General features: G+C 43.7%; 1 protein-coding gene across 5 annotated transcripts in view; it reads left to right on the forward strand.

Annotated features, from left to right (window-relative positions):
- The window catches only part of Dgk (diacyl glycerol kinase 1), a 115,904-nt gene that overhangs the window by 72,478 nt on the left and 15,681 nt on the right, over window positions 1–27,745 (forward strand). For 4 of the 5 annotated variants that reach the window (XM_076322730.1, XM_076322731.1, XM_076322732.1 and 1 more), the window contains 3 exons: window positions 21,224–21,358; window positions 21,882–22,098; window positions 24,312–24,473. In XM_076322730.1, the coding sequence (XP_076178845.1) occupies window positions 21,224–21,358; window positions 21,882–22,098; window positions 24,312–24,473 (514 nt within the window). Of the gene's footprint in view, window positions 1–21,223; window positions 21,359–21,881; window positions 22,099–24,311; window positions 24,474–27,745 lie in introns of those variants that run through there. The other variant, XM_076322734.1, reaches the window with a different exon arrangement.

The raw sequence follows: 27,745 nt of genomic DNA on the forward strand, positions 1-27,745 counted from the left end.
TATCGCGCGATTTATTCATACCGCGGAAAATTAACGACCGCTGTTCGGAATCGCGAGACATCCAGGCGAATGTCTTCGCGGAATGTTTCTCGCGTGTACGACGAGGGAATCCGATCGAAAGTGAATACGATTGGAAATACGATCGGAATTATCGATGCAAGAAATTCATAATTCCGTTGTCGCGGCGTGCCACCGATACGAGCGGATCTGATATCACGTTTCAATGGGGAAGGATCAGGTATTTAGATACTTCGCGGAGGAATTTAATTCAATCGTTTCTTCTAACTGGATCGAAATTTGATATGGAAAGAGAAGGGATATTTATATTGGGGAATATTTTTCGCAAGTATATTTTTCCACCGGTTGACTCGTGTTTCCGTAATTTTTAAAAATCCACCCCACTGGGGATTCACTTCGCGCGACCACCGGAAACACACGGGGAGGAAATCGAACGAGCGAAATCTGCGACAATTCCGCGTGAAAATCGCCGCCGGTACTACGGTGTGTGCGCACCTTCGAACGAAAATATTACGCTCGATTTACGTATCGGTGCGTGGTAAACGCGCCACGCGGATTCCGAGCGGCTAACGAACCGCCTGAACGCGATCGACGATAAAAAACCGAACGAGCGGGACAAGCCGACTTCCTCCGTGGCAATGAACGGTGTGCTCGGTTCGCAATTACCAGGCACGAAAATAACGCAAACGGGACCGCGGCGTGTCGCGGAAATTGCGAATAAAAAGCACGGAAAGACCGTGTGATTCACGGTTCCCGCGTATTCCTGCTGAATTTCTTCGCGCGGGGACAAGAAACGAGCGTTACGAAACGACGCGATACGATGAACACCGTTCGCGGATAATATCGGGCTTCTTTACGACCGCGTTGGGGTTTTTCGAGCTTTCGAAAAATTCGCGTCCACCCACGATGGTGAGACTTTGCAACGCGACTCGAGAACCGATCGAAAGTGGTACGAGTTAGAATAGTTTCATTGATCGAACTTTAAATATTGTTCAATTTACGTATCAATGAGAACGTTGCATTTTTCGGTGAAAGTAACGCAGTTTCGTAAGTGTCGAAACAGAGACGAGTATTTTAACGGTACGGTATCGTAAATATACATTTTCATTAAACGAACGATAAGTACCGATCGAAGATCTTTTCCGAGTCGCGTTACGAGAACGTTCCAGTTTTCGATGAAAGTAACGCGAATCCGTAAGTGTCGAAAGAGAGACGAGTATTTGAACGGTACGGTATCGTAAATATTATACATTTTCATTAAACGAACGATAAATACCGATTCGAAGATCTTTTCCGAGTCGCGTAACGAGAACGTTGCAGTTTTCAAAGGAAAGTAACGCGGCTCCGTAAGCGTCGAAGGATAGAGGAGAATTTTAACTGCACGATATCGTAAATAATATATATTCTCATTAATCGAACGATAAATATTGCCGTAGAAGAAAACGAGTATCGCGCGACGCCGCGCCGCGATAAATATTTGATGTTTTCATTAATCGAACCGTAAATATCGTTGGAAGGTCGTTTGGTGCCGCTTTGCGGAGAGCGTTGCATTTTTTAACGAACATAATCACCGAAAGTAACGCGATTTCAAGTGGCTCGGAGAGAAGGAACTGGTACCGCGCGACGATGCGACGCGATAAATATTAAATATTTTCATTATTCGAGCGACAAGCACCGTTCGACGCGATCGTCTCGAGTTCCTTCGCGGTGCGTATATTTTAACGAAAGTACAATCAAGCCTGGGGATGCATTTATTGTCGGAGAAGAGATATCGTCGTAGGATAATTCCGAGCTTCCTTGCCGGAGTGATGCATTTTTCAAGGGAAAGTGCTTGCACAATGTTCCTGGGATACGCGTAACGGTAAAATGTTGCAACAATTTATAAAAGGGCCACGCGAGAAACGAGTATTACGTAATGGCACGAAACACGTTGAATATTGTTCGAGAATAATTCCCGGTAGTTTACGGGCGTGTTAGCTTTTCGCGAAAGTGATTTCAAAACATTCGTGCACTCGACGCTGCGCCTCGATAATGAAATGTTAAGCACGCGAACCCCGACCCCGAGACGACGAAACTGCAACCGCTGCAGTACTTCATCGAGCTAAATGAAACATTCGAGCGCGACAAGGACCTAAACGTCTAGCGAACTGCTTTATTACCAGCAACTCGTAAACTCGGATTTTTTGACAGTCGATGGAAACTCGACGCTAGCATTCCGGAACAATATTCACGGAGAAAATTAACGACCGTCCCATTCGCGATGGACTCGTAAAAGAATTCGAAACAGAAGAATTTTTCCAACGAATTAAGTTTCTCTTGCCTCTAACGCGACCGTTCCCGCGAAATTAATCCTCTCGAATAGTTGACGCCACTACAATAAAGAAAAGTCGATAAAAATAATCAAGGATCGTCCCTACCGCGATGGAATCGTAAAAGAATTCGAAATAGAAGAATTTTTCCAACGAATTAAGTTTCTCTTGCCTCTAACGCGACTGTTTCTACGAAATTAATCCTCCGGAACAATTGACGCCAGTGTAATAAAAAAGAGTCGATAAAAATGATTAACGATCGTCCCTCCGACGATGGAATCGTAATAGAATTCGAAATAGAAGAATTTTTCCCCGCGAATGAAATTCTCTCCAAAAGCTGTAAGACAACCGTTTCCACGTAGTTAATCCTCTCGGATAGTTGACGCCGCTGTAATAAGAAAAAAGTCGATAAAAGTAATTACTCGCACCGTTTCTGCGTCTTGGTTACGATTTCCAATAGCGTCGATGTTTCCCGTGTCTCGTTTCGCAAAACGATCAGTTTCAAAAAATTGATACAGAACTGCGTCGACGCACGTTGCGTCGATATTTTCACGTAGGTGTTGCAACCGTCTCGCGCGAAGCGATACTTTATTACCTGGCGCCAACAGTATCCATACGTTACCATTCGCCTTCGTAACGTTCGATCTGTATTTCCTTTTCTTTTTTCTTTTTTGTTTTTATTTATTATTTTCAGTTGATATTTACGAGCGGTCTAAACCTGGCGCGACGTCGTTCGAACCACGGGGACCGACCCGGATATCCGTACCAAGTGTATTCAAATTAGTCCCGCCCCTGTTTCAAGTTTCAATAGCGGACAATACGCGTCCCCAGGAATATCCGGTAGTGTACCGGTGAAGTTCGTGCACGACTTTACGAAAAACCGTGGACGCGTTTTGCGTCCCGAGACCGATATAAAACTCGCATGCGAGTATCGACGAAAGACGGAAGCAGAAAGGAAGGGATGGGAAAAACGCGGAACAAATACGAGCTCCGAAGTCGCGATACGATGTTTCGAATGCAGGTTGCAGAGGGCTGTGTGAATTTTTCTGCTCGTCGCTGAAAGAAATCTAGAGAGAGAGAGAGAGAAATGGAGAGAGAAATAGAGACGGAAATGTGAAAAGAAACGGAGAGAGGAATAGAGGGAGAGAGGAAATGTAAATAGAAATAGAGAGAGAAATAGAGAGAGGAAGCAAATGTGAAAAGAAACGGGGAGAGAAATAGAGGGAGAGAGCAAATGTAAAAAGAAACAGAGGTAGAAAAAAACCGAGAGAAAGAATCAAGCGTCTCGAAGAAACCCTGCAGCTGAATCTACTATACAATTCCACGTTGCGCCAGCGCCGCGACGCTTTCCTCCGCGTCTCACCATCCCTCGTGCTCTTTTCTTCACCGTCTGTGTTTAGCTTTCTCTGTCTTTCGGATCCGTGTGTTGCATCCGTCCGTCCGTCCGTTTCCACCGAAGTTTCCTCCGGTAGCGAGAAAATATTTACCCCCTCACCCACTACCGGCCCCCGTCGAAAGCTGCCGCCGGAGGCGCAGTTTTTAACGCGGGTCGAAGTGGGGGCAGTGAGGGCCGAGCGAACGCGCGAAATTAAAGCGACGCCTCCGGAGATTCTCGACTAATCCGAGTCTGATCTTCTCTCTTTATTGCGTTTCAATGCGTTCGTTCTTCTTTTCGCTTGCTCGTCTTCCACTATGAAAAACGCAACGAGATCGACGAGATACCCTCTCCTCGTTTCTGATCAGTTTTTCGATGAGAAAAAAATTCGACGAGAAACAAATTCGCGGAGAAATAAATTCGACGAGAAAAAAATTCGACGAGAAAAAAATTCGTCGAGAAACAAATTCGACGAGAAAAAAATTCGACGAGGAAAGACACACTGCACCGATCGGGAGAACTGCAACAGAGTGCACCGTAACGTAAGCGGTGCAGCAACTCGGAGTTAATTTCGTCTTGGATTTCTGTACACTCGGAACTCGATATCGTTGCAATTTTTCTCCCGGGTGTTCATTAAGAGTTTCCTCGACAGACACCGAAGATGACACCTACCGAGTTCACGAGGGACCAACTCGCCGCGGGGAAGTTGAGAAAACGTACGGGCGGAAGTCGAAGGAACACACGCTCTGGGAAACGGAGCGGTGGAAAATTTCGCCGAGGATTTCTTCGTGACGAGGTCGACGATTCGTCGTATTTACGTTAAAAAATTAACCCGACCGTTTCCTCGAACGGCGATTCAACAAATGGTAAATGTTCACCCTCGTCGCGAGTAATTCAATTATACATCGTTGAAGTTTCAATTTCACGAACGGTGCACGGACAAGTCCGGAGGTGTGAAAATTGATTTAAATCGCTGCTCGAAGAAACTCGGCTACTTCGTTTCGGTAATTCGTAAATACGTGAAGAAATCGAGCAGTTTGCTCCGTACTTGAACGAGCGTTGATCGCTCTAATTATATTCCCCGTCTTATTTACCGAGACTCGTTGGATTTTTAAAATTACCCTGGAAATTCACCGACGATCATTTTCCACGTAAATTAACCAACGACGCTCGAACCGAACGTTCGGTGCAAACGATCCGGACTTTATACACGGACCTTTACAATGCTCCTGGAATAATTAACGAGTCTGTTTTCCTCTGAACAACCGTTTCACGCTCGACCGGACTTTTTCGATCAAGCGAAGAGCATCTGGATCGAAGAGGTTCGTGGAGACCTTCTCTTCTTCCGCTTGGAATACTCCGGTGTAACTTACCATTGTGCTAAATGTTACAGCGTCTTCCAAACAACCAACGGTGGGGTAAGAATGATCGAAAGTCCTTCTTCCTGGTATTCTTTTCGAGGTGTCGAACAATGGCTGAATAAAACATGGACGAGCCGGTTGAACGTTGTGCGAGAAAGTCGGTCAACTTTCGTATAATCTTCTCGATAAATTTCGTCGTTTCTTCCGCAAGGAGGGTGAATTAATACGGCCCGTGGAAAGTCGGCTGGAAAATAAAAATGTCCGTGAAATTATTCGCGGCTTAATATCAGATCCGTAATTATGTAGACGGAATTGGCCGTGATCAGAAAAGATTTCCTCGCTAATTGGAAATAGTCGACGACGATGAGCTGGGGGTTGAAACAGGGCGCCGTTCCAAACTCGCTGCTAATCAGAGTTGACCGAATCCGTTTCTTTGGTTACGATCCACCGTTCATTTTCATCTTACGGGACGGGTGACAGAATTGAGAAGAATTCCCGCGTTTGAGATACAGACGCGAAATTAAAATAAGAGCACGAGGGAGATTGTTTTTCCACGAGGGAGATTGTCATCGAGTGAAAATGACGCGAGAAACACTACCGGCGAGAGATACGTATTTAACGAGCCGCAGAATGCTTGTATTTTAAATACAATTGATCCTTTCGTTGACTCTTCTTCCTCTTAACGTTTATTTCGGAAACGAAGATACAGTTTCAAATGGTTAGTAGTAAAAAGGAACTGTGAGAACAGATACTCGTGAAACTGATCAATTTCGACATTTACAATTTTTTAATAAGTGTTTAGAGAATTATTTCGGACGAAACATTGATATTTAACGTACCAATCTTTTCCTTTTTCCCCCGTATCAATTGTTTCGGAATTAAAGGTACACCTTTAATCGTGTTCCACAAATGATAAAAAGAAACCTATTCGAAGGTTAATACGCTCTTTTAATCGAATTTACGCAATTTTATAATTACATTAGATTCTTCGGAAAGTAATTTCGTTTTCCAAAATGGAGAGTATATAATTCAATAAAACGTTTATACGCTCTACAAAAATCCTATTTCATTTTCACCAAAAAAGAAAACGAAATAACTTTCCGGACAACCCAATGGATTCGAGATGCAACGTTATGCAATCGAGAAAAAAAGATTCCAATCGTACCTGCAAACGAACAATATTCCAATGGAAAGTTCGGTAAACGTCACGTCGGAAATGCATTACAACAAATGAAACCGCGATATTTGCGAGTATCGAACGTCCAAGGCGAGAACATCTGCGGCAGCAAGGAATGATGCAGTGACGTCATTGCACAGTTGCACACCAGATGCAGCGATGGGTGCACCGACCTTTGTTCCGTCACCCCGAACTGCAGCTAGTGACGTCGTCGTTTCCCCCTTCCGTTTCCATGGGAACAATGACGTCGTACTTTTCGGACCGTGAATATCTACTAGCTCGTCTCGGCCGTTGAACCGATTCGCGTTTTATCGAAGGCGAATCGCGTCTGATCGCTCTTTTCAACGGAGAATTCCATTGTGAGAAAAAATGAACTTCCCACGGGTGGTGGTAGATATTTTTCGTGTACTTCCGCGTTAATCGATCCTGGATAAGGGTGCTCAAAGATTCAAGAGGGTGTCTCACCGCGATATAACGGATGTCCCACTTATCTCGAGCGTCTTAAATATCTCCGTGGCTTTCTATGATACTTGAGAACGTTCTACGAACAAAAATTATCCGTTTCGACGGAACCGGTGACACCGTAAACGGTATATTATTTCATTCGAATTCATCGATTCGTTATTTTCGAACGGTACCCACGTTTAACGAACAACGTATCCGTGGATCAGCTGTGATCGATTACAGCAACGCGATCAAAGTGTCGATCGATTAAATCTCGTGGTGAAAAAGAATGCTACTTCTTACGTAACGGTTCGCTCTTAAACGTCGTCCCGAGTTCGTCGTTCGTTCTAGAGTCTTGCGTCACGGTGAAACGAAACGAGACAGTTAAGATGTCTCAAATTAAGCGTAACAATCGTAATACGCGCAACTACGAGAGTTCTTGTGTTTTTGATTGTTCCTCGAGAGACTCTCTTTAGACTCCGAACTTATTAAACTAATTTCACTCTGAAAAACTCACCTCCTCGGCGTTTGCACGTGCACACAAGCCGCGTGCACGTGTCCCGTGGATCCACGCTTACCAGTTACAAACAACTCGGCTCGCTACTTAATGCGGGATACTTTGTGCACCGAGTCGCAATATAACAAGACAGGTAGGTAGAAATACGCTGGCAGTAATAAATACATTAGATGCGGTTTAATGTCGGAATAATTCAAGAAGCGGGGGAGTAATAATAATCAGATATCGATAGAGGAGCTTAAACGTGAAAGTACGAGGGAGAGAGAACATCGACTCGAGGAGAAGCGACGTGGGAACAATTTTCAATGGACGTGTAATCGTGAATTGGAAAAGTTTCGGACATTGAACAAGTTAAGAAGTAAAAGTTACGCGTGTAATTACAATGTTAACGATTCGGGTCCGTTTCTTCGTTACTTATCGATTCTTCGTAAAACGTAATCCGACGTAAAACGTATGAAATACTTGGGAGCGAACAGAAAGAAATAAGATTACGCGAAGCGTTAAAATAACGTAACGAGAATTGCTCGCGAGACTGTGAAGGCATTTACCAGCAAGGATTTGTTTAGAATCTCGAAGTGCGGCCCGAGAGTCTCGAGGAATCTCGCGTTCTGCTTCATTAAGCGGTTAAAGCGGAGGGAAAGAGACGACGGGTGGTGGGCGGGGGGATAAAAAAATTCCGTCTTCGTTGAACGTCGATATATTATCCGCGAAAAATGTTCCCTCGCGTCATAATCGTATACCCTGCACGTAACGACCGACCTCCTTCGATCTGACAGCACATTATATGCCACTTACGCTCCGATCTCTTACGGCGGGTTGGGGTTGCAAAAATAGGAAGGCTAGGGTCGCCGCATGAAATTATCGCATACATTTTCGCGCGCGATTCGACGACGCGTCGCGAAAGAATGCGTGAGATTTAATGCTTGTCGAAAAATACGAACAAACGTGGGACGTGGAGACGATACTTAAAAAACGACGCGTAAATTTACGCGCGCTTATTCGACGCGGTTGCGTTGAAACGTTCTTCGGGATCTTATCGAAGGAGAAAGAAGAGAAACACGGTGTTGTCAATTTACACGGGTTTACTCGACACGATATTGTCGAAATTTTTCTTAAACTCTTATCGAAGAAGAAAAAGTGAAACACGAAAAACAGCATGTAAATTTACAGATGTTTATTCCACGCGATAGTGTCGAAATTTCCTTCGAAGTCTTATCGAAGAGAAAAAAGAACACGGAGAAGAAGGTGTTGTAAATTGACACGCGTTTACTCGACACGATAATGTTGAAATTTCCCTGAGACTCTTATCGAAGAAGAAAAATTGAAATACGGAGAACAAGGTGTTGTAAATTTACACACGTTTATTCGACGCGATAGTGTTGAAATTTCCTTCGAAGTCTTATCGAAGAGAAAAAGGAACAGGGATACGAAATCGATACTAAATTTACACGCGGTTATTCGACACGGTAGCTATAAAATCTCCTACGAAACCTTATTAGAAACAAAGGAAAAAGAAAGTCCCGGATACGTGATCGATACGCGCTACGTCGATAGCGTTAAAGCATATATAGTTATCAGGAGAGAAACAAACAGTATAGCGATCTATTTTCGGAACATCAGTCGGTCCACTGTATATTTAGATGAAACGTACCCGTCTGTCATGCTCACCGTGAACGCGTATGCCTACGCAACTATTCCCTTTCGAGTGACGCACTCGAGCAAGGGTGTCACTGACCTCCTCAATAAACAATACCAAAGAAACGCGAAAACGTTTCGTTGATATTTTTCCTCGTATTTGGCGCTGGTTGATCTTATCCCTCGAATTTTCGCCACGTTCTAACTTGTTAATCCTTCCCTCCGGAGCTGGTCACCACCCCGCTCGTCGTCTCACGATCCTCGCTTCCTCTCGTCGGTTTGTTTCGCGAAGTCTCGGACGTTTCCCGGAAAATATCACCGAAACGTTGTTACTCGGCTACGAGAAACACCGTGCAATATGTTTTGAATATTACTCACTGGATAAAGTATCCTTTTGTCACCGAAAGACTTCCGTGTTCCATAGAAATCGAGAAAAATGAGATTCGCCCGGAGATCGATACCATACTTCACAAGCTAATGGACAGCAGAAAAAGGGCTGTGTGACGTCCTGGCTGTCGTCAAAATTTCTCGTCGACATCGTCAAAATCTGGACACTCTCGTTCCAGAGGAAACTTTCCTACCTTGGTAGCCATGAAGTCGAGTCTCGTGTTGCTCTCGCTGACGAACACTTTGCGTCTCTCGATTCGAATTTCCAAGTGTTTCTAAACCCTAAGCGTCTTTCGGATCACTCCTCGTTGTTCAAATTACAGCAAACGTTAACATTCCGAAGGAAATTCAATTTCTCTACGGTTGATTTCGATCATCAAAACGTAAACGGATATCGTTGTTTCAACATTCAATTCCGTCAATTTCTCGACGCTCAAGAATTCAATTCCATAAATTTTCTAGCGTTCCAAAATTCAGATCGATTCCTCAACGTTCCAAAATTCAATTCGATCGATATCCACGCACCCGTGTTCTTCGATTTCATTGAAGAACGAAGCTCGTCGGTTCGAGTCGCGCTGCAGATATCCAGCGACTAGGAAGAAGACGTCCTTTAATATTCCTCTCGGACGAGAACGGATGCCAGGGATGCCTTTTGTCGTTAACTTTTAACAAGAATCGCCTCTCCGGGTTCTAAAGCATCTCGGTGGAACCGTGGACAGATTTAACGGGCCGCCTTTGAGCCTCGCGCAGAGTCCTTTTTTAAATTCAGCTACACGGACTATTCTTAGTCGGTCGCACCCCTTTTCCGATTTCAGTTTATTTGAACGTTTCTAAACGGAAAGGAGCCAAACACGCGCGAACCGTCGTCCCCGATATTTGTTTTAATCGATCTAAAATATGGTCTGGACTGTTCGCCGTCTGTCGACGCACCGATCATCCGAAGAGGAGAATTTTTTCATCGTTGTCCGTGTCGCGCGATACGATAATAAAATATTTGAAATACTCACCGGGCGTAGTTTCAGCGACGAAGTTCTCTTCCGCCTCGAGAGATCCGCTCGAGTCTCGCCCCTTTGTCGGACATTTCTTTTTTTTTTTTTCCATTTTTGCCCCTTTCGTTCTCCCACCGTTTCAATCTGAAAAGTTCGAGGCTCGATCGACGAGCCGTTTAATTTCTCCCCGGTTCTTCGTACCTCGGAGAACGCAATTTCTTTATTTTACGCGATCCTTTTCTCTTTGCTGTTTTTTTCTTATCTTTTTTTTCTCCTGTTATTTTCTCCTCTTTTGTATCGGGAGGATAGTTTCGAAGACAATCCGGCGCTTGAAATTTAATATCTGTCCGACGGTTCGCGTGCCGATACCGCTTTCCGTGGCTTCCACTCGTTTTCCCGCGCTTCGTGACGATATTGAATTTAGAGGCAGGAGATTTCAGTTTCCTCGCCTTCCTACCTGAACCGTTCTCTCCTCGCAAGAGTTACTTTGATGTAATCCGGCCGCTATCGGTTCAAAAAGTATCCGGCGATACTTATTCGCCTTCTACGAGCACTCGAGAACCTTCGAGCGCGGTAATGGAACACCGTAAATAGATCGAACGAGACTCCGGTGTTTTTAATATCGACGAAATCACGGTTAACGCGTTTCGCGCCGAGCTCTTTCTCCACGACTTTTCATCCAGGCTGTTCGATGTTTCGACCAAAGATCGATGTATCATCTCGCGATCATATCTCATCGCGTTATCGATCCACGAGTAATTAGCTTGTGTACAGTTGTCTGATTGTATACAGCTGTCGGATTGTGCACCATTCGTGGTACACTGGAATAAATTTCAACGAATTGAGTCATTACACGTATTCGTTGATTATTCTTTAGGTAACGATTGCGCACACTCATTTCCTTTCTTCTATACGACATTTTTTTGTCTCCTTCTTTCGGTGGAAATATATCCTTCGATATTGAACTTATTTTAAAATATATACTCTTACGCGTACGTACATTTGTTCTACAAACGCGTACGCTTCTTTCGTTCTATTAAACGCTAAACGAGAATATCCCTTTGAATTTATTAGCACGTATTTTTTACACGTAGATATATTTATTCTACAAACGTGTACACTTCTTTCGTGCTATGAAACGCCAAAGGTGAATATTCCTTTGAATTTATCAACGATTTCGTAATTCCTCGTGGGCTTACGCGAGACTCGGTAACTGTCCAAAGATTTTTTAACAGACATGTAAATCACATCGGAAAGCTCGTTACAGGGCCGGTGGTATTATTCGAGGAGCATGGTTGCCGAAAGTTAACCGGGAAAGGGATGAAAGTTCAATTTAAAAATACCGAGTCGAAGGTTAAAGTTAAATCCCTTTTATCGGAGTGAAATTGAAATTGGAAGAACTTTAACCGTACATGAAAACATAGAACCGACGCGTGCATCGGCGAATTAACTGCAACGCTTCCCCTGCAAGCTCACGAGTTACTAAATTATTCAAAAACTTTCTTGTATTTCGCCCGGTGGGCTGTAACGAACCTTTAATATCCAATGGATTTCCTGGGAGAAGGTACGAGAACTTGAAAATCCTCCCTCGAAACTTCATTATACGCAGTTGCATAGAAAGTTCGAAACTCGCGAAAGCGTCTCGAAAATAACAAATAATTCGCGTGCTGGTACGAAGAGCTGAAACAAATTCGCCGAGCAGTAGCGTGTAGAACCCGGGGTAGAAACTTGGGGAATATCGAATAAAGCAACGGAATAATACAAGTATATTGCTATTTATAATAATACGATATTAAAGTTCTCGGTCTTGGCTTTGACTTTCATCGGGAGAAATTATTACGAATCTAGAAAGGAGAGTGTAGTAAAAAAAATTAACAGATATTCTTGGAAAAGATCCGAACCCAAGATCGAGACGTTTATTGTTGCAAATGATTACGGATTCTTTTGTAACTACAGATTCAACTCGTAGAAGTTGTGAAATCTTCTTGGATCGAAGAGTGTCTAAATCTACGATAGAGACGTTTATCAGGATAAACGATCATAGATTCGTGGCGATAAATTTTTCTACTTGAATATTCCAACTCGTGGCCATCCAGGGTAATTTTATTCCTCAAAGTTGGTTCGATCCGGTGACTTCCACTTATTCGTCGTTTAAACGAAGAGGCGATTTACCTGGGCGATCTTTTGAAGTCGAGCCCTGTCGTCGAGACAACGAACCAGAAGCAACGTACGCGGTCTCGCAATGAGACTTTCGAGTTTCCAAGTAATGCGCGAGAGGCATAAATCTCATCGAGCTGAAACAGCCGGTTGGTTCGTACACGAGATAAAAGACGTGCTTGTGGAAATAGGGTCGAACCGAATTACGAACCGTCCCGGTTTTTTATTCGTGATCCTCCGCTTTGCTATGCGTAACGCTGCGATGCATCTTGCGAAAAAAATAGAAGAGAAGATTCCTTCCAAATTGAGAACCGAGACGTGTATCTCCGACGGATAATTTCCAACTTTCGGAAAATCGACAAATTATTGTCAAGTAACTTGGACACCTCTACACCAGCATAGGTTGAATCCGTCTAATCAACAACATATATATTCCACGAGTAAAGACACTCTGTACGAATAATTCCAAAATTTCGATTTACCTATAACTTGACGTGAAACTTGGGTATCTTTCGTTTCAACTGCTCTGCGTCTGGAAGATAAATTTGAAAATTGTTTACAAAGTATTCGGGTACGATGGATAAAACCAATAATCAATTCTTAATCCAAAAATAAAGCAACACGAGGCTACCAGAGAAACCTGTACCATCGAGAGCTAGAGAAACGTCTTTGGCACAAGTAGAATGCTTCGTTCTCGTTTCGAGTGTTTCGTTCTAATCGTGCACACTTTTTCACGATGTTGCTATTAGTTATTTAAAGACGATCGGGTGAATATTCGCGTAACTTCTGTTGGAGCGTCCCGATCGTTCGTGATGCAATTTGTTCAACTTCGTTGGATAGTCTCGCGTTATGAAAAATTCCTCTGGAATTCGAATTCCGATCGACAGAAGCGTAGCTCCTCTCAGCTGCAACGAGCCGCGAAAACGATACTGACCGTGCAACTGACTCGAAAGATATTCCTTCGAAGAAGTCCTTCGCACGTACGGTAGAATCTGCCCGTGGTAAACGAGAGAGGGGTATGAGTGAGAAGCTTATTATGTTTGAGCAAGGTGTGGATTCTCCACATAAGTGCTTTAATTGAAACCAACCCACCTTCGGAGCAGACAACCTTTAAGGTCTCCTTATAGTCAGATACATGGACAATCGAGCTATTCTTGGTAGCTGAATTGTTGACACTGTGTGCTCCACCCCCTATCGAACGATCGAGCGTGTGCGGTTCGCGTAATATATGTAAACGCGTGCAGAGTTGACCTTAAGCGCGTTTCATAAGCACAGGTGAATGGTGATGGAGTCTTATCCGTCTACCGTGAAGTTTCCCTCGGATCCCGATCAAAATCGTGTCATCCAGCTCCGCTTTGAAACGCGTTACGCCGTAAGTTTCACTTTGACGCTCCTTCGAGTGAATTCGCGCGGTTCCTTCAACTTCTACTTGCGTTAAAAAGTAAAAAATCCCATTCACCGGCACCTCGAAGTTAACGTTTTCACGGTCGCGTGTATATCACGCGAGAGGGTCGTCCGCTGTCGACGACTTTCCAGTTTCGTTTTTCTTCTCCAAAAATAGTCTCTATTCGAGACACTTCGTAACTACTCGAGCATCTGCTTACCGTGAACACGTTTACTGCCCCGTCGGTTTTCCATATTTAAAGACGTCCTCGACATTTGTTCAAACCGTAGCCTAAAAATAGAAAAATTCGATACTTTCTCGGTGTACTTGTTCTATAGCTGCTTCAAAGTATCGAGGTTCGTCCCTTGCGAGCCCTTTGAAGAAACGTTGTAAATTCGGAGCACCAGTGACCGTCACTGTATTCAAAGTGTCGATAAAAAATTAAATTATCCAATTCCGTTGAAGTACACTCGACGAAGTTTCGTCGAGATGTTTCCTTTCGCGTACCAACAGTCTTGTTCGTGTACTTGTTCCATAGTTACTTTAAAGTATCGAGGTTCGTTCCATGCAAACCTAACCCAGACCTAACCCAGACCTAACTATTTGGAGAAACGTTGTAAATTCGGAACACCAGTGACCGTGACTGTATTCAAAGTGTCGATAAAAAATTAAATTATCCAATTTCGGTGAAGTACACTCGACGAAGTTTCAACGAGAAACGTTTCCTCTCGCGTAGCAACAGCCTTTGAAAAATGATCGGAAGAACGTCCGAAAGATGAATTAATTGCTCAGTGTCCGAGACACTTGGATTTTGAATCGATGTTTCGACGGTGGATGGAATCTGTTCTATCCAACGTACGCGAAACATCCGGCGTGTTCGTCGTCGAAGCTTTATCGCTCGATCGATCGACGCTTATCATCCCGCGCTATCTGTTTCTCGTATTGGGACAGCTCGTATACGTATACACTGAATCGTGATCGTTTCTCCGTGTCCTCCGTGCCGCGTTAACGGGGCAATGAGTCAATTTTACGACGAGACGACGTGACATTTGAAAATAGCAGCGATCCGCGTAGAATCCGGTGGTAGGGTATCCTTCTCCTCTTTGACCTATATAACCAGCGGCCTTATCGGGGTTATGACGACCTCACGATGATGTCATCGGCCCGCTGACGTCACCAGCACTCCCTTACGTGACCATTGAGAACGACCCCGTTTCTGTCTCCCTTCAAACTCCGCCCCACCTTTCGTCCTCCCCCACCGTTCACGAGCCCCTCGGTCTGTGTCTCTTCCCAAAGCTTAATGGCCGTGTCCTGTCTCATTCATGCGGATATTCCTTCCACCAACGGGCGTGACCCAGTTCCACGGGATGGTTCGTGACGTTGAATCAACGTTAATATCGCGATATCGTTCCTTAGTCGAAATAATTCCGCGGCTTCGATCGTCCGGTTCGCGAATTTCCTATACACGGTGACCACCAAACGTGGAAGACCAACGACGTTTCGTTTCTCGGTGTTTGGGTATCCCGTTTGGTCAAGTGTACGGTGTTACGGGAACAAACTTGAAAATGTTCCAACCCTACGCTCGACCTATTCTTTCGTGAAGTGTTGTATTTTTTTCTTTAGAGGAGTTGTATCTACTTGTCGATGATATTTTACAGAGAATTGTTATTTTGAAACGAAAATCTCGCGCGTTGATTTATTTCGAGAACAGTTGTATTTACTCGTCGATGATATTTTTTACAGAGAATTGTTACTTCGAAACGAAAAGTTCGAACGTTGATTTTTTTTTAGAAGAGTTGTATTTACTTATCGGTGATTTTTTACAGAGAATTGTTACTTCGAAACGAAAAACTCGCGCGTTGATTTTTTTTCAGAAGAGTTGTATTCGCTCTTCGATGATATTTTACAGGGAATCGCAATTTCGAAACGAGCCGGTTACACGTTGACGAATTTTGTACGGACGAACCGACAAATTTGATTGGATGTAGTAATTAAAGGGTCGAGATTTCGATAAATTTGTAAAAATTGCGTGATTTCATCTACTCGCTTAAATAATGTAAGCAGCTGCGCAACCGGAGCAAACTAAAGTTGTACGAAAGAATTTTTCGAAATAATGCAGACGAAAGTACACGCGAATACGTGTATCTGGCCGGATTAGTTGCGATGCGTGTCTGGCCATGTACGGTCCGTTTTCCCTTGAGCCTTTTTCCTTCTCGCTCTGCGTTATATTTTACATCCACCTGACGTTCTAATCGTTGGTGTCAAGCATACGGTGTCGTATCTCTTGATACGTGTATTATTTGCGACACGGATTAAAAAATCCACAAACTGGTAAGAGTGTTCGAAAAAATACAGGAACGGACCGGTTCGAATTCGCGATTCGTATCGTCGTTCGTCCCGGTCGCGAAATATCGTCACGTTTATCGCCGTCTGTTTTTCGTATGCGCGTTTCGAATCGTTCGAAATTACGTAAAAATCGCGTTCGAACGGTGTACGAAAGCGTTGTTTCGTTAACGCTTCAGCTGCATTGCAGTGACACACGAATATCGGAAACGGTCGTTGAAAATTTGTATTCGAGCAACTAAATCAATAATCAACCGCCTGAATTCCTTAATGCCCCCTCTAACTGAGTTAACGAAACACACTCCGCAATCGAACTACTTTTTCCGTTGGGTTCCGCCGCGTAACAAGTACTTCTTTCGTGGCACGCTCCAGTGTCGAGTAATTCGTTTAAACCGTCTCGGTTTTTGTAAACGCGACCAGATTCGAGGGTGTTGGGAAAAGACAAGCTTTTCGAGCGCCATTTCTCTCGCTCTCTCTCTCTTTCTCTCGCCAGAAAATTGAATAGACTCGTTAAAGTCTTCGTGTACCCCTTTTAAGGCACCGGCTCGACCGACTGGTTGCCCGGTCGTAAACCATGACGCTGGCACAATCGTTAGTTAAAGTTACGATAGGGTTGAATCGTCTATTTCACTTGAAGAATGTTTGTAATTGACCACGCTCGGTCGGTGACAGTCGTTAGTGTCGTGAAAACCGGACGTAAAATACGATTGCGGCGAACGCATCGACACTGACTGCTCGCCTGCGAAACGAAATATTTTCAGACCAGGTACACCACGTTGCGAGAACGTCTTACACGATACTGAATTCGTTCGTTGCTCTGAATCCGTGGTTTACCAAAACTTTTCAACAATGTCCACTCTGATGAAAAAAATGGGGAATCTACAGACGAAGAATTTTTGTTACGTTTAATTTCATTCGTTGAAAATTGTATCGGTCGTTTTCCCGGACCTCTTGAAACGATACGGAAGAAATATACCCCGCGGTTGTCAAACTTCGACGATCAACGTATTTAATATACATGGACGTTTACATTATTCATATTTCTCCGCATTAAAAATTTTCTTTCGCGCCACCTTTGGAATACAAGATGCGATGCTCCAACTAGCATACCGTCTACTTTGGAAAACATTGCTCGAAACCGAGCAGCCAGCTGTAACGGAGCTGTATAAATTTTTAGACGTGCATTCGTAACAACTCGACCGCGCTGAATCTTAAATTATAGGATTGTTTACCAGAGCGTGTCTGCCCATTACTCACTACTTCTACTCGTCCCGGTGTTTGTAAACATTGACAGTGATATTATCTGTTTCAACTGGGTTACAACTGGAAGCCAGTAGCACGAACGAGAAATAAAATCCGAGCGCAAGTAGAATTAGCTTGCAATGGACAGACAAGAGTCACCGCGCCCGGACAAATTTCAACAACGATTTTCTCGTAAACGCAGCCTCGTATTGAAAAATCGTATACCACATTTTCGATTCGTTTTTAAACGAGGAATCCTCCGACCGGCGTTACAATATCTTTTACACCGAATCTGAACAATGAACAGACGCAACGCCGGTGCACTGCTCAAGAAGAACGCAATAAATTCGGTATTCTCGATGTACCCTCGACGCTAAACCAGGGTTTCTTGACACAAAAACAATACAATCGTAAGGTTACGATAAGATTTAAATTTCTCGAATACCGTATGGAAGGTTTCTTCGATTTTTGTTCGTTCCTCGTCGCATTGTGCAACGTAATAAAGTCGAGGATCGCTACTTTCGAGGTAATCCCGCGATTCGAGACGACGAGCGTTCGACTATCAGCTAGTTGCCGACGAAGCAACTGTGCCCTTTTCTTTTTGTAACCGTTCTCGACCCGGAGCTTTATCGTCCGTGGCGTTGGACAGTGGCGGTGGTTTAGCGGGGACCAGGAGGAGAGTAAAAAAAGAAAAAAAAAAAAAACAGCAAAGGAAAGGTAAAAGGCAACGCCCTCCGTCCTTGGTACGGAACATCGATAAATGTCGTTCCGCAACGTAGGTAGGCTGGGGTAGGGACGAGGAGGTCCCTCTTCAAATAAAACGCGAAACTGGGTTGGTCGTTAGCGGTTCGCGGCCGGCTTGTTTCCTCATTAACTTCGCTGCTCAATTAGGAGAAGCGACGATGACTGTGGAAACGATTAGCTGCTCAACATTTTTAAACGTTGCGCTCGGCTCGATTCGTTTTACAGAGCGACGAATCGGTAACGGGCGATATTTCTGACGCGCGATAGATGCCACGTTTACCATGGATCCGTGGAATTGAAAGAGTTGGACGTATCTGGGTTGAGGAAGATCGAGGGGCTCGTTCCGCGACGTGTTCCCACTTTCGAAAAAGTTATCGAAACGACCCTCTTATGAAATGTCTACATTTTTACGTACGCTGTCGTCCTTCGTTGCACATCGAATCACAGGATACGAATGTCTCTGAACTTGTACCGGGAGCGCGAAGGTGAGAATTTTTATAAAAATGAAAATTTGTAAGATACGAATTATATTTCAGAGTGTTCCCACGTTAAACGAATGAAAGGCGGCGTGGCCTAATTGGGAGAGGGCCCTAAGGAGTGCAGATCTAAGGGGGCCTAATTGGAAGGGGGCGTGTCTAAATGTGGAGGGGCGTGTCCTGAAAGGGGGCGTGTCAAACGGGGGTGGGTCTGAAAAGGGGGCGAGTTCGAAAGGGGCGGGTCTGTAAAGGGGGCGTGTCCGAAAGAGGTTTTTGTTCGAAACTCATGAAACGCGACAAAGCGGGTACGTGATTATGAAATTATGATATTCGACGTCCGTGTTGTTTGTTAAATACCATAAGTCCCGAGAAACAATCATCTCCGACCGAGGACTGAGTTTTCGTAGGGAACACATTTCGATAACAGAGGTGGGTACGCGAAATCGTCGACTGATAATTGAATTATTAACACGACAACGTTTCAAGAACAAAGTGTCCAAGACTTCGTTAAATTATCACCGAAATAAACATCTCGCCACTTTTAATGGATATTTACGAACGTCAACGTCGGCTAACAAATACCGATTAATTTCGCGGGAATTTGCTTAAAGGCGTCGATGTTTATCGATTATGTTAATAACAAGGTCCCCGTGCGTGTATTCGCGAAATATTATGCGTGGAGAGGCAATTAATTAACGGGCGACGAGGGCCACGGTAAAGGAGTGTTTACGCGTTTACAAGCACGCGATAAATTCGAAACGAAAACGGTACGAAAGAACGAAGGGAACGAAGGACAAAAAAAAAAAAAGAAAAAAAAAACGAGTAAAATATACAAACAGCGCGAGACCCGTTTACCGAATATTTTCACAATTTCCATCCGTTTCGAGCGATGTTGCGATTTTACGTGCTTTCGATCAACAGGTACGTTTCCGTGCGAAAATATCGAACCAATTAAAGCAATTAGTTCCTTAAACAGGCGGCTCGAGTAACTCTCAACCTCGTGCCCTCTAACACTGCGTCCTCGTGAAATTTAATTCAAACGTTGCAACGAGTGCCATTGAAATTTTTCATCGCGCCTCGTTAGAACCAACGGTACCGATCGTCGTTTCGTTTGTAACGCCGCGTTGTAATTCTCCCTCTGTTCGCGAAATGTTCAACACGTTGAACACCACAACGGTCACTGGTGTAAAGCGTGCGCCAGGACACGAACTCCGATAGATACTTGTAAACTTTTAAACGGTACCACTCCCGTCGTTAATACCACAAACTAACAAATATGTCGACCAAATTATCGAATATTTCCACTTTTTACGCGACAGTTCGTACAAATATCTACCGACGAAGGATCATCATCCCCTTTGCGTTGTACGTCTGCACACGATGATTCAGAATACGAGATGAAATCTCATTTTCTCCAAGAACCTCGTATATCCCTTCTGTATACGGAAAGCTTCTGCGTTAACAAGATTTGGATCACGGTATAATCTGTGTACAATAGGCGTTGATCCAGTTCTGGCTAGTCCGAGCAAACTGTTTGGCATTGCTGATTACAAGATGGCTACTGCTATTATCGGGTTAATACATTCATATTGCATCTGGGAAACCGCTGGATTGCTTGGTTAAGTGAATTGAATAAGGAATATCCTACTGGATCGCGAGTTTATAGCGATACGTACCTTCTCGAAGAAGAACTTCCTTCGAGAATCCATTCGAGAAGAGCTGCTCGACAATCGATCCCATTGTTTCTTCGTTCGAAAGGGGATATATCGGAGATTGTTGAAAAAAAGATGATCCAATTGCAGAAAGTACAATAATAGAAATATAAAGCGTTATCCGCTTAAAAAATATCGTCGCCCGCTCACTATGCGCGATTATACAATTTTAATTACAATTTATAATCTTGGAAATGTTCTCCTAATATTTTCACAGAATAATACACGATTGAGCGAGTCGATCTTAAATATCGCCAATATCCGATTCCGTGAGCCAGTTCGGAGCACCATAGAACGTTTTTATTAATCCTTCCACGGTAAAATTTCTTCACGTATCCGGTCCTACGTGGTTGAAGACACCTGTATCGTATTCCACGAATTCAAGATCGTTCGTATTACGTCCCGGGGGTGGTAGTCGTATTACATCCCAAGAGCTCCGGAATCTTCGACTGAGAATATCAACACCTGTGGCCAACTATATCGATCCCACGGGTCTTGGAATCTTTCTATTCGAACCTGCCTGCACCGCTGCAAACGATGCAACACTCGTTTCGAACGAACTAATCGACGGATAAGCGAATCCGACCCTAACGATGCGCGTTAAATGTAAATTCCGTTGCGATAAGCTTTCAAAATAGACATTCATCGGGTAGGAGTAAGTAAATTAAGTATCATCGATCCGACGACACGGTTCCCGGTCTCCAAATAGGTTTCCGTAAATAATCAACTTATCCCGTATTTATCGACGAATATATATTTCCCTGTTGATCGTCCGGCCCGGGAAATCGATTTTTGAACGAATTAACGCCTGGAACTCGGCCCCCGCGAATTAATACGTAATCGGGTCACCACGGTGATATAATATTTATCATTTACGTTGCGATCGTCGCTGCGCGCGACGAGCAACGGTGGATCGTTTAACGATTACTGAGAAATCAATTGTTCGGTTTCAGGACATCGATTACGATGGATTTCGTAAATTCCTGGACACCTATCTCGAAGTTGCACCACCCGACGAACTTTCACGACACCTTTTTCTTTCGTTCGTCAAGAAGGTGCCGCGCGGAGTCGACGGGAAAGCTTTCAAGGTACGCCTCTTCGCGTTGTAAACTTTTTTATCCGTCTCCCACGAAAATTGTCCACCATCTTGGATGGAAGTTCACCCGTACCGTTCATGTTAAATTGGATCTTTTCCCCCGTTTTTCGAATCCTCGACGGTGAAAAGAAACTACGTAATATCGATAAGTATTTCGAGGGAACTCGATACAAATATAGACTCTCACTCTATACAGAGAGATTTACAAACACTTTATTGTCTTGATGAAAAATTGTAACTTCGATACACGATCGAAGTGTGTCGCGTCCACGCACGATTCCCGAGTATATTTATCGTAAAATACGTTGAAAGAATACAATTCGTCGCTCGGTGTAAAATTTTCCTAAACAGTTCTCGTTTTTCGATACGAGAATTATCAACGTTAACGTCTTTGATTCTCGTTCGGTCCACGACGATGGACCATGGGGAGACGATCGACAACGAGACGCGAGTTTATTTAAATATTGAGTAGTCGAGTATATCGTTGTCGTTGCAAGTAATAATTCTCGCATAAGGAAATGGCCGTGTTATCGTCGACGACCGCCTGTGCCGCTATCACATCGCACACAACGTCCAGCAGCAACGTGAACAGCACCGGTCTTCCTGGTGGAACATCCATAGAGAGTCACGGTGGTTCTTCCTTGGCCGATAAAATCCACGACCTCACGGAGAAGCTTCAGGCTTTGGGACACCATAGAACGGAAAGCGAAGCCTCCTCCAGAGCCCGTACAGGTAGTTAAATTAATTCTAGTCACGCGAAGAAAGAGAAACTATAACCGATCCATTTTCACTATCGACTCTCGGAAAATCCTTGGATTAAACTTGGTGTTTAAAAATAATTCCACCGTGTTAACGAACTATCGTCGAAAGGGCGGAACGCTCGAATTTTCAAACGCGAGAGCAATTTCGAACGATAGCGATCGTTCGTTTTTAATCTCGCGCGCGGCGAAAAGCGATTATTGTTGCTTTAATTATTCGTTCACTCGTTGAAACGTTATCGATGCAAATCCACGTTCACGGTGTCCTCCGGCGATAAATTTAGATTTTTAATAAAGGTATTTACAGCGTCAACAAAGTCTACGTATGTAAACGCGCGGAATCGCGTTTCACGAGTGCGAATTTACAGCGATATTACGTAATATTAACTTCCTCGTGCCGGGCGAAAGCGACCGGTTTATTTACCCGAGAAGCGAAACGATTAACGTTCCGAAGATCGTTTGCCATTAATATCCTCTGGTAATACCGCGCAACCCGCGTTATGAAATGACAATATCGCGAAAGCTTAATGTAATTTCAACATTTTTCCAGTGGCTTCGATACCTGAGATTCCACATCTACGATCTTCGAGTTGAAATTTTACGATCTCGTTTAAAATCTCACCTGACCGAAAAAATCGAAGATAATCGATATCGCGAATACTCTCGAGAAAATGTTACTTTCGTAATAACGGGATTCGAATCGTAATCTGAAATTTTACAAAATTGCGAAAGAATCTTCGGTTAATCTTCGATAAAATTTCTTATCGAGGATCGACCAACATCTTCGCTGATAATATCATCGAGAAAATAGTCATCGTTTGTTTTTCCTATCGCGAAAGTTACGATACCTAACAGAATACATCTGTCGATCTGATACATATCCGATATCGTCAGCTGGACAACCATCGTGGTTTCCGGAAACGTGGTATAATATAACGAAAAAAGAAAGAAAACAAAAGAGAATCGATCATCGGATGAAGTGGGTCACCGTCAATGATTACTGGTTTCGTTCGATGATTTCATCTCCGGCCGGGAGTCGTTCGCGATGTCAATTTTTATCCGTCCGGGTGCACCGTGCATCAAAGACCCCCATTGTTCGCTCGCGGGCAGATGGAGAATCATAATCGACGCCACGAGTACGAAAAAAAAAGGAAAAGAAAAAGAAAGAGAAAAAGAAAAAAAGAAGAGAAAACGGAAAAGAGAAACAGAGGAGAAAGAAGCATTGCGGGACGCACGATCTCGTCCGAGCATTGTGCAACTGTTCGTTAAAATAAGATCTCGAGCGTGCACGGGATGCACTCTTTCTTCGCGAATCTCCTCCAGCCGTAAACAAAGGAAACTGAAGTGGAGTTACGAGAGACAGCCGTCGTGCTCTAGCTTTTGCGTTTGTTTAATGCCGCCTTCCTGAAAAATTAAAGCCAGTCGAATTTCGCGCGATGTTTCTTCAACATTGTCCCTCGTGTACCGTGCCCGCCGCGGAAATATCGTGTTGCTCGAACAATTTCGTTACCCATTATCAACGATCAACCGACAACGAGCGATTCGTTGAATTATTTTTCAGCCGTTCAACGATCCGTTGAATTATTTTTCAGCCGTTCAACGATTCGTTGAATTATTCTTTAGCCGTTCAACGATTCGTTGAATAATTTTTTAGCCGTTCAACGATCCGTTGAATTATTCTCCGGTGACCGGACGAGAGATGCGTTGAATTATTTCTCAGTGGGCATCCAACGATCGTTGGACTCTTATTTTTTAAGTAACTCTTTTCAGACGATTCTCCAAGCTGGAAAATTTCGATTCGAAGATTCTAGCGAAGTCTCTGAGTAAACGGATCAGTTTTCAACGATCATTCGGTACGCATCTATTTCACGGTTTCGGTGTAACCTGTTTCCTGGTAAACCATTTCGAACGCGAGCGAACGTCCACGATATCGCGAAATCCAAGACGCGGCGCAGATCACGGGTATCGGTTTACCTTTGTTCGCGCATTTGATCGATCGAGATCTTAGACAAAAGGGAGGAGAAACTTGATGAACCCCCCCGTGCGTCCATTAGACCGGTCGCTTTCTGCTTGGTAAATGGAGAATCGGTAGTATCTTGGTAAATGATCCTTCGGAATCAAGGAGCTCCCCATTTGGTCATCCGATCATTCGCTCGGTAATATCCTCTTGTTTCGCTGGGGTTCAAGGAAGCGTCCATCCCATATTGATGATACAGCACACCTCGTACAGCTGTCATGACGTCATCGAGAAGAAGAGCACCGACAGCAGCCCAAGCCACAGCCAAATGTCACGGAATTCGTCCAGGAAGTCGAACAATTCGCTGCTCGTCAACAACGGGAAATTGGAAGGTAGGTCGACTTCGATGTTAAATGGCGCGCGAATCAGATTTTACTTTCGAACGAAATAGCGTAGGGAAACACGATTCGATGAACCGGTTTTTCTATTTTTTTTTTTTTTTTTTTTTTTTTCGTGCCATCTCGTAACAACCATTCGTCGATAACTCGATCCGAAGTGCTCCATTAGCGATACGGAAAATTTCATCGTAATTTTAAAGTGTCCCGCTGCGAGAGAACGGTTTCGTGAATTGTCGTCCAATTGCGATTCACAAGTCGATACGTTTGTCGGTGAAAAGATCAACGACGACGAATAGCGTGTCGCGGACTCGTTCGTAAGTTTCACGTGGAAGTGTTGTTGTTTCGTTCGCGTTGGAAAGTCAAATTTGCATTGTCTTCGTCGCGAAAATATCGACAATGCGACGACGAGGAACACGCGATTCGATAAAAAGGCAAAGAAGAATCCCCGCGACCGTAACCCATCGTCCGCGAGATAAACAACGGAATCGCGAAACGATCGTAACGCGACTCTTTATGATCGTCGTAGGATTCTTTATGATGAGACGTGATACACACGTTGGCGAACAAATCGATGCCATAAAGCGAATAGCCAGCCACCGTAAAACCTCCGCTAACGCGTACGACGTAATGGACGCGTCTATGTTAGCTGGATGATGTCCTAATCGATTTTTCATTTTTTTTTCCCCCCCTCACCGTTGCGTCACAGAAGGAAACATAAAAACCCTTGACGCAGAAACGCGCGTACATCGCGCGACAAAATTTATTTTTCCAACGAGCGTATGTTTCGCCATGTTCGACGAAACAGTTTCTCGACGATCGCGCTACAAGGTCGTGCGGAACGAAATGGAAGAGTGAGAGAGAAATTGTGAAAGAATAATTAAGATTGCTAATTGAATTTTTTTTTTTCGTATAGAACACACGTCGAAGCCTCTCTTCCACGTTTGAATTTTTAAGAATAAATTTCACCGGAGGAACACCGTGCTAAACTTCGTTCCGTGAGACGATAGACGTAAAATCTTCTTATGCCTCGGTACTAAACTACCTAGCAACAAATTCCGCGGAAGGAATTTTAAAGCAAACTTTCGCCCGCAGGTTGTTGCACACCGAATCCTCTTCTCCTAGTGCACATCTTGAACTACCTAGCAACGTATTTCACCGAAGAAAGTCTAAAAACTTTTTTTTACCCCCCTCGTTGGTTGTTACACATCAAATTCTCTTCTGCGAGTGCACGTCTTAAACTACCTGGCAACAGATTTCACCGAGGGAACTCCAAACGAAACTTTTTCTTAGCGGGATGATACACGCGAAATCCACTCTTTATGCATGTGTCTTCGAACCTCCACTCGGGCAATAAGTCCCGCTTGGCGAACTTTTAAACTAAACTGTTTTCCGTGGTACACGATACGCGTAAAATCCCCGTGTCCTGTAACCGTCCAGCGTGGAGCATCATCGAGGAAATACTGATAAAAATTTTCTCCCATAAAACGACACTCCTCTTCGTCCCCCGTATCACCTAAGTGGCGATACTCGCGAGCATGATTCGACCGTAACGCGATATCTCAGCCTGAATTTCGCGATAAAGCTTTCAATTCGAACGCGAGACTCCGGAATATTATACCCCGTACCGATGTACAATGCGTCAACTGTACAAGTTCGTGACAAAATTCGTAATTTCTACATTTTTTAATTTTCAACTCGACACCTCTGATATCATCTTGAAGAGAACACAAATATCTCCGTCTATTAGTACCAAAAAATAGTTTACTTCGTAAATTACTGGAAGTTACATTACTTGTATAATATAAAAACGAAATCATTCTTACTCCGAATCTGAACATCGGAGAGAATACTTCAAGACGAAATATTGAGAAGATTTTACTTTCGGATAGAATTAATCGGAAGAGTGCTTTAAAATACGAAACGCATCGTGATGTTGCAATAAGATCTAAATTTGTCGAATGTCAATTTTTTACACTGTACGACTCGAGGGGAGGGGACGAGAATTTTTGTTTCGTCGAAACGAGCGAAAAGTAGAAACAACGTAGAATTTTCCATAGCGAGGAGGGAGTTGGAAAATTTATGCTCCTATGTGTGTCGCCGATACCACGGAATCTTCTTTATCGTGGAAATCGCATCACGGTCGAAATGATAAGGGGTTCGTGTCGGGCGCCATCGTTTTTACAGCGAGGCATTATCCTCGGAATCGCGATCGTAAATGCAGTTGAGTTATGACGGTGACGAGACGTCATCTCGACCGGAAGTGCACATTGTTGCGACACGATGACGGTCAACGTAATCGAAAAATTACGAGCCGTTCCTGCGTTTCGTTTCCCTCTTATTGATCAACGATTCCTCAAAGGAATCGCTCTCTTTTCATATTCGAAGATAAATTCGAGAAGAATGTTTCGATTCGAGACGGTTTCTTTATCGGTGTTGAAACGTGTAAATACTATCCACGGGAAGTAGAAACAACGTTTATTAAAAATCGGTAAACAAACAGCGACATTTCGAACTTCGTAGGTACCAAAATATTCGGCTCGCTCGAACGAGGAACATTTGAAAGGAAATGTTTATCTAACTTTGACGCGGGACATCGATCGGGCAGACTAAACCTTTACCAAATTGTGAGTACAGAAACGTGTAAATTGCCATTTATAAAGCAACACACCTTGATCTTCAAGAAATGTCACGACATCTGGTGAAAATTCAAGATCGGTTATTTGTAAGGTTGTTTAGACTGGACCTCTGACTTTATCGTTTACCACGATTTGTGACGAAATCGTGGATGAAAACGTCACCAATTCCTTGCATCAGTGGGTATTTTCGAAACGCGGAAAAGTCTAGAGAGAGATCTATTTGGCAATGACGCGAGATACGTGAAAATAATATTAAGTCGTAATATTTTGGCGAAAAAAAGCACGTCGACGAATCACAACCATTTTCTGTGTCTCTCGCAACTCCCCAATTCAACGATAGAAATTTTTCCACGTTGTGAGAGTTATCATTGAAATTGAACCATTGAACGAAATTTCACTTATATAGATTTATAAGTGTACGTAGTAATTAATTCCTACGTGAGAAATCTCGAGGACGAATCACAACCATTTTCCGTGTACCTCGCAACCCCCCAATTCAACGATAGAAATTTTTCCACGTCGTGAGAGTTATCATTGAAATTGAACCATTGAACGAAATTTCACTTACACAGATTTATAAGTGTACGTAGTAATTAATTCCTACGTGAAAAATCTCGAGGACGAATCACA

Source organism: Ptiloglossa arizonensis, chromosome 10 (assembly GCF_051014685.1).
Source record: "Ptiloglossa arizonensis isolate GNS036 chromosome 10, iyPtiAriz1_principal, whole genome shotgun sequence".
Taxonomy (NCBI): Eukaryota; Metazoa; Arthropoda; class Insecta; order Hymenoptera; family Colletidae; genus Ptiloglossa; species Ptiloglossa arizonensis.